The sequence below is a fragment of the Lissotriton helveticus genome, chromosome 4_2 (assembly GCF_964261635.1).
Source record: "Lissotriton helveticus chromosome 4_2, aLisHel1.1, whole genome shotgun sequence".
Classification (NCBI taxonomy): Eukaryota; Metazoa; Chordata; class Amphibia; order Caudata; family Salamandridae; genus Lissotriton; species Lissotriton helveticus.
In genome coordinates this window covers 142,646,224-142,658,069 of record NC_136064.1, presented here as the reverse complement: position 1 = coordinate 142,658,069, position 11,846 = coordinate 142,646,224, and the positions used below count along the sequence as shown (strand labels likewise).

Here is an 11,846-nt window from a genome sequence, read left to right as displayed (position 1 = left end):
GTAAATTAAAAATGCCATATGTGGATGAGCCGATGTTACCAAGTAATGAGAGAGCACTCACATTTTAGCACTGTTTAGAAGAGGAGTAAAGTGCACAGAGTCCTAAAGCCAACACATATAAATTCAACAAAAAGGGGAAGAACTGCCATGTTGGTCTTATCTGCTGCAGACATGCCAACAAGAGAGGTTGTACAAATATAATGTGTTATACATCAATTGCAGATTTTTATTTTCATTTCGTAATAGGCCTTTGCATTAAGTACTGTTTTGTATTCATATCCGTCCTCCAAATGATGATGTAACATTTAGGAATAAAGATACAACCCAATAGTCCTGCACTCGATGACAAGATGGCGAAGATCTCCACGGCCACCAAATACTTTCCATTGGTGCTGAGATACGCGGGTATGAAAGAGATCCAGACGGCCAGAAACACAAGCATACTGAAGGTGAGGAACTTGGCCTCGTTAAAACTCTGAGGCAAATTACGGGCATAAAATGCAACCACAAAGCTGACAGTGGCCAACAAGCCCAGATATCCCAACATCAGATAGAAGAAGAGGACAGATCCCTTTTCACACTGGATGATGGTGGTGTCCTGTATCTGTATCTTCACTGGGTACGGAGGGTCAAGGAGCAGCCAGATTGTGCAAATCAGGACTGGAGCAAATGAACACAGAAGGACCACTGCACTGGGCATTCTGGTCCCAAGCCACCCCGAGGAACAGCTGGTGGGATCGCGAGCATTGAACGCTATAATCACAGTGATGGTCTTCGCCAGAATGGTGGAAATGCTGATAGAAAAGATGATTCCAAATGAGTTTTGGCGGATCATGCAGGTGGCCCTCATGGGATGACCAATGAAGGTGAAGGGAGAGAGGAAGCAGAGCATGAGGGCGATGAGAAGCACGTAGCTGAGCTCTCGATTGTTTGCTTTGACAATTGGTGTGTCCTGGTACTTCTTGAAGATACACAGAACAAACAGAGTGATTAGGAAGAGGAGGCTTGTGAGGCATGAGAGTGTGATTCCCAAAGGCTCCTCAAGGGAGAGGAACTGGAGAGTTGTGATATCACATCGGGTTCGCTCTTCATTGGGCCAACGGTCTTCAGGACAAGGCCAGCAGTCAGGGGAATCTGAGGAAAAGAAGAGAGGTGGTTACTGATTACAATCTCTGTACTTAGGAAGTCTCAAATGGATCTTAGGGAGAAACTGCAGCTTTTGTGACCCAAAGGATCACCCTTTAGTTGCCTTTGCATCTGTTTCCTTCGGGGAGAAAGAAAGATGTCTCATTATCCCCCCTAATTAAAGTTACTTTAAAAAGGAAGCACAGGCTGGAGAAACATAGAGATACAAGACATGCTGTTACGGTGAATTTATGTGAAATGGTTCCTGGCCAAAACTGAGTAATTGACTGCAAAAATATATATCCACAAGTCAATATTATATGTTATCTCAGACCATACATTTTTTATAAAATGTAATGAGCACAATAATAATTCAAGCTTTAGTACAGACGTGCATTAGTAAGGTGGAAAATATTCCTAATCCATAATAACGTACCACACCTAATGAAAATTCCCTTTGGTGCTCTGTTGTGATGAATGGATGTACCCAGGTTTCCCTCATACCTTTCCCTGCACCCCTTCTATAGGCTACACAAAGCCTGTTAGATCTCTGGGTATTGCTTTACTGCCTTCATTATGCTTTCTGACACAGTGACTCAAACCTCCTGTTTGCTTTCAGTAAACCTTTTTCTTACTCCTAGGTTGAGCCTATCAGACTATGCAAGCTATCCAGTTCCGAAACATATATTATGAACTTAACAAGAACAGACTGGGATTTGCAGACCAACCATTGCTTTCCATTAATTGGCTTTTCTATCAATCTCTTTTGCCTGCTTCTTCCTGTATTTGTTCCTTCCATGGGGAATAGCCTCTTTAGCATCTCTTTGATTGGGTCACTTTTTCGCCTTGTTTTTAGGAGCCTACTTTTTTCTATTTTGTTTTGGGACTAATTGAAGGTGCATGTGTTTTCCAGGTATCTCCCCTGTATGCTCTTCTCCCACCCCTCCATGGTACTCTAACTCACCAATGGGTTTCTATCCCCCACATGAACTTGTCATGTGAACCTTGACAGTCGTTATGCCCTCTGTCGTCCATTTTACTCTCTTTCTTTCACGTTGATTCTCCTCCCTCCGAACATGATACTTGTCTCCCAAACCTCTCCAAACCCACTCCCACAACCTAGTCATCATTTTTATTTGGTTAAGCGCTTTTGTGCTGTACATTAAAACAGTATTGTTGTGTTCCTTTTCCCATGTAATGAGCCATCTCGGCCAGGTAAATAAAAACATCAACACCAACACAATTTTAAAGATGCATGCATTTTTTTTAAACATGTGGATGAACCAAAAAGATTATGTGACAGGCCCATAAACAAACTTTTTCTTTATGGCCATGCTGCATAAAATTGTAAATAGATACTTGTATTGCGCACTACTCACCCGCAAGGGTCTCAAGGCGCATGTATGAATACCGCTGTGGAACCCATCCTGGCTTTCCCTGTGAGGTGTCCACTCCTGGGCACCCCCAAGGTCTACTTAGCGTTGTGGGGGCCGTTGTGGAGATTAAGCAAGCTATTGCCCAGAGTTGCAGAGTGGGACTCCATGATTGGAATAGGCATCGAGTCGAGAATTATCAGGTCCGTGGAATTTTTGAGCCCAAGACCCGCCGAGGCGGGGAATTGAACCCTGGTTCCGGGGTAGACCTCTGCATCAGGGTCTACCGCTCTAACCATTGAGCCACACTTCTCCAGAGCAGTGCTCTTTCTACACAGCATAGCCAAAAATGATTGGCAAAGCCAATTGGTTTACTAGGTGAGAACTATTGACTTTGGCGATGCTTGTTTATTTTGACACATGGCGACATCGCCTGAGGGTTAATGGCTAAGAGTGAAAAAGTAAAGTATTTGTTATGATCTGTGTCTTACTGAACATGTGTCAAGGCAAAGCTTCCAGTGCTTGCATTGTCAAGAACAGGAATTCTACTTGAAGACTTGACAGTCGCCTGTGAGTAGAGGCAGGGCCTGTTGCTCCTGGCAGTAATTCCAGACTCAGGTTAACTCCAAGAACAAAGACTTGGAGAGGGTAGTATTTTGTAAAATAATATTTTTGCCAGATGAAATTTAGGCCACAATAGTTTGGAATGATGGCTAGGCAGGAGGTCCTGGGTCAAGTACACAGACAATTGTGGGTGGGAAAGAGGAGTTGGCAGCAAGCAGATAGACAACAGAGGGTGGTTGGGAGGGGATGTGGTCAAGCTCCCTTACAACAGAGAGTAGTCTGGCGGGGATTGGCCCAGCACAAAGGTAGCAGAGGTTGGGAGGTGCTGGAGGCAGGCATACAGACAATGGAGGTTTGAGTGTTGGGTGAAGTAAGCACATGGACAATCGAAGGAGAGTGGACACAATGAGCAGGGAGGAGGAAAACAGAGGGGGTGAAGTACAATTGGGAGACAGCTGAAAAACACAGGCACTCTTTGAAAGTTCATTAACAAAAGATACAAGTAGCACCTGAAAAATGAGCAGGGGAACAACTCAAGTAATGCGTACATGTTCCAGGGAAGGGAAAAACACACAAAGAGGAAGGAAGCCTACGGAAGCTGACGAATAAGAAGCAAGCACTTGAGAGGGACATTGGAGCCAACCAATGGAATTAAAGGGTTGCCTCTAAGCCACCGGTGAGGTAACAAAAGGTGTAGTAAGAGGCAATGTATGCGCTGTTTTGGCGATACCTAAAAAATAATAGATTAGAACCACCCTTCATATAGGTATCATAACTGAATTCCTCTGAGACAATGTACGGACATCAGTTAACTGGTCAAAGCTTCATAAAACACAGCAATCATCTGTAATAAAAAACAAGCATTGCCTCTGGCAATAGGTTTGACTTGAACATGCTAACACATTCAAACACAGGTCTGCATAAAACACAATTGAGCCATTAATGGCAGAAGACCACTTCAAATGATGATATCATGACTAGGCAGTCTTATACATAGGACAACAATCAGAGTACTTTTGCAGAAATCAAAAAGATTTTGAAGGAGAACATGCCATTACAGACAAACAACCAAATGTAAGTCCCTTTATAGTAAATGTAAAATAATTGTTGACAGATATTTAGACCACCATTGCTTTTCCAACAATATGGGTTGGATTGAAGAGAGAAAGGCTTGGCAGTGTGGTCATATGTATCAGGACGCAGGACTACATCCTTGTGCACACATGTGCATGCTTCTCAACATTCTTTTATTTATGTAATAGCATGCCAGAATGTTCATAGTAAAAACCTTTTAGTATATAACTTATGTCACCTAAATAATATTTACAGAACTGTTATTATAGTGGGTGTTGGTTTTCAATTACCACATATTTGCGATGAGTATCATCTGTTCGATTATTTTAGTGCTTGGGATGGCTTGAACCTGTGCATCTCATACCTTGCATGTCCAATATCATACCTGCCACGTGTATCCCCACATGTAACCCGTCAATTGCACGTCATGCATGTGGGAAATTCTGTTGGGGAGGCACCTTACATAAGTATCAGTGGGAAGTCCAGAAAATTTGTTACCAGCCCCTTGGGCTTCTCGATAGGTCGAGTTTTCCAGACGTCTCGTATATACTTTGGAATATACTTTATATACTTACTTCTTTGTGTACTTAAAAACTCACCTCTGTAGTGAAGGCTGAGCCTCGTTTGCACACATTGCTATGTTAGCATCGGATTATTAGAAGTTTAAACGCCATTTTACCTTTTGCTGCTTTTGCACACGACACTGCATATAGCTGTTGTTGTAAGTTAGGCTGCGTGAATTACTTCACATGAGAAAGGCTTGTTTTCAATATCCCTAGGCTTACATTGCGACCCTAGTCTGCACAGTGAGTTCTAAAGCCTCGAAGGTTATCATGACAAGGTAGCTGTTGTTTGGGCTGATCAGCTCACGTTTTAGACATAACATACATGCAACTGCAAGCCAGTGGAGATTCTGGTGCCTTTAATATTGCACTGCATGCATGATTTCAGGCACTTGGAAGGATTCCATTTCCAGAAAGACAGAGACCTTTTACAGATCCTGATTTGATTCACTTCTGCTGATCTTAGAGGTATGGGGTCCCCCACACAAGCCTAAGAGACCTTCTATATTTTATAAAACATAGTTCCTAGATAGGGAGGGCAATACAATAAGCAATATACGACCTGTTTTCACCATCATTGTAATACGATTTCTCCTTTTGTGTTTTATGGAATTGTAACAATGCTGATCATAATATTTCTTTTTTGTTTATATATATTTATTATTTTCCATTCAGCACATAATTTAGACAGAGCGCCACAGTTTTCAAAACCATAAATTGATAAGCATAAACAAAAACATAAACATAACAGTACTTCATCTCTGATTCCAATAAGTAAATTTACAAACATACATACAGTCCCAGTGCCTCATGCATAATCCTACTTACAAACATTTCCGAAACATTACCCAGAAATTACCGAAATCATCATAACTACCCCAACCCCGCTCTCCATTTACTAATAGGTTCCCAAATTCGTAACCCCAACTGCCTTCCTTTCCTGCCTTTCCTTGCATAGATGGGTTTTTCTAAATTATATGTGGCCAACAGATTAGACAACCATGTTTGCAAACCTGGGGGATCTTATCCAACCAAACCCTGGCGATGCAAAGCCTATACACTGCCAAGGCAACAAAAATTAAATCTCCCTGCGGGATACCATCTTCAGGGACTACTCCTAGCAATATGTGTACGGGTCTAAGACTTATCTTAATGCTTAGGGAGTCCTCAAAGAAATTCTCTATTTCCCTTAAAAGTGTGTGCAGCTGTCAACATATTGCGAACATAGGTATTATGTCTGCTTCTACTGAATTGCAGCACGGGCAGGTAATGCCTGTAGTCCCACCCCAACTCGCTATCCTGGCCGGGGTATAGTACAGTGAATAAAGGGTTTTATAGTGTTGGACTGCAATGACGCAGAGCAGAGAACTGTCCGTCCTAACTCCAATGAGTCCTGAAACCACCCTATCTCGCCCTCCAGTTTCCCTGCCCATTTATCACTATACTTATCCATATCATCCTGCTTTGTGTCTAAGAAACTGGCATAGAAACTTCGTATCGCGCGATCCCCCCCAACCTTATTTTCTCTATGATCTCAATACTGTTAAACCCCACCTGCCCCCCCTGCTTACTCCCTAGAAAACTCCTTATCTGCAGGTACTTAAAAAAATCCTGCCTATCCAATCCGAACCTATCCCTCAAATCTGAAAATAATACAAAACCTTCCGAATTCCTAACATCTCCTAACTGAACAATCCCCTTTGCCGCCCACCTTTCCATTGTCATGTCCCCAAATACCTCAGTTGGAAAAGATCTATTTTTAAACAACCTTGTATACCGGTTAAATCTCCATATGCCCAACTTTTTCATAAAAGCACTCCATACCTTAATACCCACCTCGACTGTCTTAAACCTGGTTCTTTTATAGTATCCATACTCTACGCATGTTAAAAAGCAGTTTTCCACATCCTCTCCCAGGACAGCAGCATAAATTCTAGAGGAACAGTCTGTTATTCTTTGATCTAAACCCCCCCTCCTATCAGCCCTTGCAGATACTGGATTGCAGAAGCCCAATAATATAATCTAAAATCCGGTGCCCCCCATCCACCTCTTTCTCTTGGTAGTGTCATGTACCTATATGCCCTACGAGTTTTGCCCTGCACCCAAATGAATCTATTAAGAATACCTTCCAGTGTATTGAACCATCTTGCTTCGAAGAAAAGAGGGATTGCCCTAAAGTGATACAAAAATGTAGGCAATATAAGCATCTTAATTATGTTCGTGCACCCCATTAAAGAAAGATGGAGGTTATTCAACCGTTCCAAATCCGATTTTACACTAACCATCAAGGGAACCATGTTATTCTGCACGACAATTTCCACATCAGCCGATATTGCCACCCCCAAGTATACTGCCGACTCTATGACTCTTGGGTCTCTGCCCCCTTGTACATGCTGATTACAGATTATCTGGGTCTTAGATTTATTCAGACTGTAACCAGAAACTTGGCCGAAATTCTGAGCCTCCATCTCCCTAATAGTGCCCTCCGGACTACATGTTAAAATGGCTACGTCGTCTGCATAAGCCAGTGTTTTTGCTTCGCAACCATTCAGGCTCATTCTGGGAATCCCTTGATTCCCTTCCAACTTGCGCAAAAAGGGATCTAAATATAATGCAAATAGAAGAGGGGATGATGGGCAACCTTGTCTAGTTCCTCTTTCTATTTTGACTGCTGCTGAATACCCCCTATTGACCCTAATTCTAGCTGATGGATTCTTATATAAAGTCTGCATTGCTTTAATAAACCGTTCCCCTATTCCGCTCCACCTTAGGGTACACCATAGATATTCCCATGAGACCATATCGAATGCCTTCTCGGCGTCAAGAAATAGTGCCGCCATAGGGTCTCCCAGGATACCTGCCGCATCAAACATTGTAATCACCTGCCTGGTGTGTTGCCTAGTCCCTTTACCTGGTATGAACCCATGCTGTGAGCAGATTACTAAGCTCTCAATAATCCCTGCAAGTCTCTTGGCCAGCATTTTCGAATAGACTTTGACATCAGCATTCATAAGGGTAATCGGTCTGTAAGAGCCTGGCTGATTTGGTGGTTTCCCTTTCTTAAGGATCACAACTATATCTGCTCCACCCCATGAATCAGGAATTGCTTCCCCAAGTTGTGCTTGCCTCATCATAATAAACATATCTGTGCCTAAAACTCCCTGGAATGTTTTATAAAATTCCACCGGCAGTTGGTCAGGGCCGGCAGCTTTACCCGAGGGTAGAGTACTTAATGCACTTAAAAATTCCTCCACCTGAAAAGTTGCTTCCAGCTCCTCATTACTTTCCGCGGCAATAAGTGACGGTGTAACACCCCTCAATCTCTCGTGGCTCTCCCCCACTGCCCTCCTGGTATAGGGATGCATAGAACTGCCTAAAAACTTCCCTCACTCCTTCTACCCCTACAATACTATCTCCTTCTCTATCTATGATCTCCGAAATATCTGATGCTGCCAGCCTCTTCCTAGTTCGAACCGCCAACAGATGGCCCACCTTCTCACTGAACTCGTATGCCCCTTCCTTCCTAATTAAATAATTCTCCCCTGCCTTCTTAGATTTATGCTCTGTGGTTGCTGCCTTAAGGGAGACAATTCTAAGTAAGTGTATTTCTAGCGACAGCCGCTGCCGGATGGCTACCACCAATTCCTCTTCAGCTTCCATCAGCTTTTTATTAATTTCCTCTATTCTGCCTTTTTCCCTTTTCTGCGCTGAGAGTACATAGCTCAAAGTTTCCCCCCGCACTGTGGCCTTAAATGCCTCCCAGACCACCCCTGGAGCAGCTGTTCCTCTATTAATATCCCAAAAGCTTCTAATCCAGCCTTCCATGTACTCCCTATATCCCTAATTCTTAAGCAAAGCTCTCTCAAAAGTCCATTGCCTTTCCTTCCTCCGGTCCTGACCTATTTCGATAATTAGAACTAAGGGGCTATGATCTGATACCATGCGGGGGTGTTTTTCCATCAGTGCCCCCCTCAGCGAGGACCCAGAAATCAAAAAATAATCTAGCCTGACCATCACTCTATGGGGGACAGATTAAAATGTACTACCATCTCTACTTGGGTAAATCTTGATCCAATGGTCGATCAGAGAGTTATGTATGACCAAATCAGATAGTGCTCTATACGTTCTCCTTTTCCTACCTAGATAACAACCTCCCACCTGTGAAAATGTGCTTTTAGGATCATGTATATTAAAATCCCCACAGATTACTATTGGCTCTGTCCAATGCGCCAACTCCGTATCCAAATATTGGAAGCTCAGAGGATCATCCTCCGTTGAACCACAGATCGTAACAAGGGTACATTTCCCGCCTTTAAAGGTTAATTCTAGGATCCCCCACCGCCCCCACTGATCCTCCTTTTTCCTAATCACGGCCACGTCCCCAGTTCTACCCAGGATTGCCACTCCCCTATTCCTAGATCCTTGCTTAGAATTTGCAAGAAGAGCAAATCCCAGCTGTCCCAAGAGATAGCTTTTTGATGCCTCTATATGCGTTTCTTGCAAGCATACTAAATCCAGTCGCAGCATTCTCAACAGTGCCGCCACCCTGAGTCTTTTAATTACATCATTAAGACCACAAACATTTATGGTGGCAATCCTACCACTCATTTATGAATCTCAAACATTTCCCCATGGACTGAAAACCCTTCTGTACATGATATTAACCACCCCCACATTCTATTTCTCAAGTTGAGACCGTTACTTGATTGCATATGTTGTGTTTTCATGACCAAGTACTGTATTAGCTGTTTTGCTTGTACGTTACTCTGTCCTCCTCTGTGCTGTACCGACCAGTGCAAACCAATTCTTCTCCGCCATTTCTTCCCTCCTTGACCCCCTAAACCCCCCTGCCCCTCCCTACCCCCCCTTCCTGTCCCAACCCCCTCCCCCCCTCTACGGGCAAATAGGTCAGGGAGATCTATGTGTGGTTGCTACAGTATGTGGAAGTCGCAAACCTCCCTCTCTACCCCCACCCCAATTTGTTGTGATCCCCTGTGCTCCCCCCATTAAAATACAAAAACATTGCCGTCCTTAACCATGTCCCTAGTCACTTTAGCCCAAGCACCACTCTTTTTAGCCTCCCTTCTGCGAATTTAATTGCTCCAAAAACTGCTGAGCTTTACTTCCGACCAAAACATTAATACTCTCCCTCTTGTAACCACCTTTAACCTTGCAGGAAATAACAGATAAGCCTCAGAACCCAATGACTGAAATGGCTTGATAAGCTGCCTCAGCCTCCACCTCCTCTCAACGGTGACATGGCAAAAGTCTGGCCTGGCAAAAAAGGAGGTACTCTCAAATGACCGTCTGCTATCTGGCCTTGCTTTCTCCATGAGCTCTTCTCTAAGAAGATAATTCCCAACATATATCAAAATTGCTCTAGGGAGAGGTGGTTTACCTGCCTGGCCCCCTCCACCCCGTCCTTTCTTGATTGTAAAGGGGAACCTGTGGGCCCGTTGTACCTCCCTCTCCCATTGCCAGTCTGTTTCCGGGAGAGCCCCTCGAAGCATGTTTACATCAAATTGCAGAATATTCTGCCCCTCTGTCCCTTCTTCCACACCCAGGAGGCGAATGTTGTTCCGCCGCTGATGGTTTTCGAACTTCTCCATCTTCCAGAGCAAATCGTCGGTCACCTTTTCCTGGTTAATTTTAAACTCCTGCCAAGCTCCCACGTCATCCTCCAATCTTCCTGTTCTCTCTTCAACCTCAGTGACCCTATTTGCCATATCATCATACAGTTTGTTAACCTTCTTCAAAGTTGTTGGAAATGGGGGTTGCCCACGTCTCAAAGGGGGTAGCATGGCATCAAGCGGGCAGGCCAAACTTCGAGGACATGTGAAGCATTCACACAGTACCCACAGACGACACACCAATCACACCACAAAAGAGTCACGACACCACCTTTGGTTGGAAAAGAATAAGTTTAGTGTTATCTCCAACCTGCAAGGTAAAAAGAAATAGAATAGTGGTAGTCACATCAAGGCGCCAACTGGCGCCAGAGCCAAGTACATCATGGGGACTTATTTACATGGGACAAAAGGGATGAGTCCATAAGTCCATGCTGCAAGGAAAAAGGGATGGTTAAATAAACATTAGCCCTGGAGCCAATCTGGCGGGGCCAACTCAGGCTCTCATCCTTAGGGGGTTGTAAATGCAGAATACCACATTAGCATAGGTATATATATCATGCACAATCACGCCAACCCACCCCTGTAAAAGAAAACAGAGCATCACAGCACATCTAATATTAGACAGGAGCACCTGTCATGAATCAACCTGGCTGGCTCATTATCAAGGGCCCTGAACAGGGGCCTAGAATAACTCATCAGGCCAACAAGGCATTTATGCATTTAACATGGGCCTGACTTTAGGCCTATGAACCTCAACCTAGGGCAAACCCTCCTCAGAGTATAGACATATAGATTAGATGTCAGGCCTAACATTTCAGGGAACATCAGGCAGAACGGTGGCATCACTATAAACATAAACAGCAGGGTGTACACAACAGCCAATCCCCTGCATGAACATTAAGCCTACACATTATAGAGCGATGTTAGGCATTAACCCATGAGCATGAGCCTAATCCTCCACACTGGTGCACCGTTTAATGAAGGTTCCCTAGGCATCTGTTCCCTCCCAGCTCACTCAAGCCAACCTATATGGGGGTGTGCCCTTAGGCCTTGCCACACTAACACAAATCCCAAGCCCTACACTAGCTGGCATTCACCTCGTCACCCCAGGCAGGGATTACTAATGTCATGGCCCAGCTCAGAGGCCTGGCAATCCTGCTAGTACTTCTCCCGGGGGCTCCGGTGTATAATTAGGGCCCACTAGCTCAATTACAATGTCTCCCGGGGGAGAGGGGGGCGAGCACCGACCCTGTGCCCCGTTGCCCTCTTCACTCCCCACACAGTTTAATTAAAGCCCCACTCACCGGGCTACTCCGGGGGTCCTCTTCCCCTGCATGACTCTTTTCCGTGAAGGGGGGCAGGCACCGGCAATGTGCCTCGATGCCCCCTCCTCTCTCTCAGAATGACAGCCGGGCCCCACCTTTCTCACGGGGGCCCAGGACTCCACTGTGCCGGTGTGCAGGGCTCTCCTCACTGGCTGGGAGCCCCGCAGGAATACAGACTTCCTCCGGCCGGCT

The 11,846-nt window shown here is 44.6% G+C and overlaps 1 protein-coding gene across 1 annotated transcript in view; it reads right to left on the bottom strand.

Annotated features, from left to right (window-relative positions):
* Nucleotides 1–232: 232 nt before the first annotated feature.
* Nucleotides 233–11,846, bottom strand: part of LOC144751986 (vomeronasal type-2 receptor 26-like) — a 70,135-nt gene continuing 58,521 nt past the window's right edge. Inside the window, exon 3 of the mRNA XM_078639944.1 lies at nucleotides 233–1,134. Coding sequence (XP_078496070.1) covers nucleotides 233–1,134 — 902 coding nt within the window. The remainder of the gene's footprint in view (nucleotides 1,135–11,846) is intronic.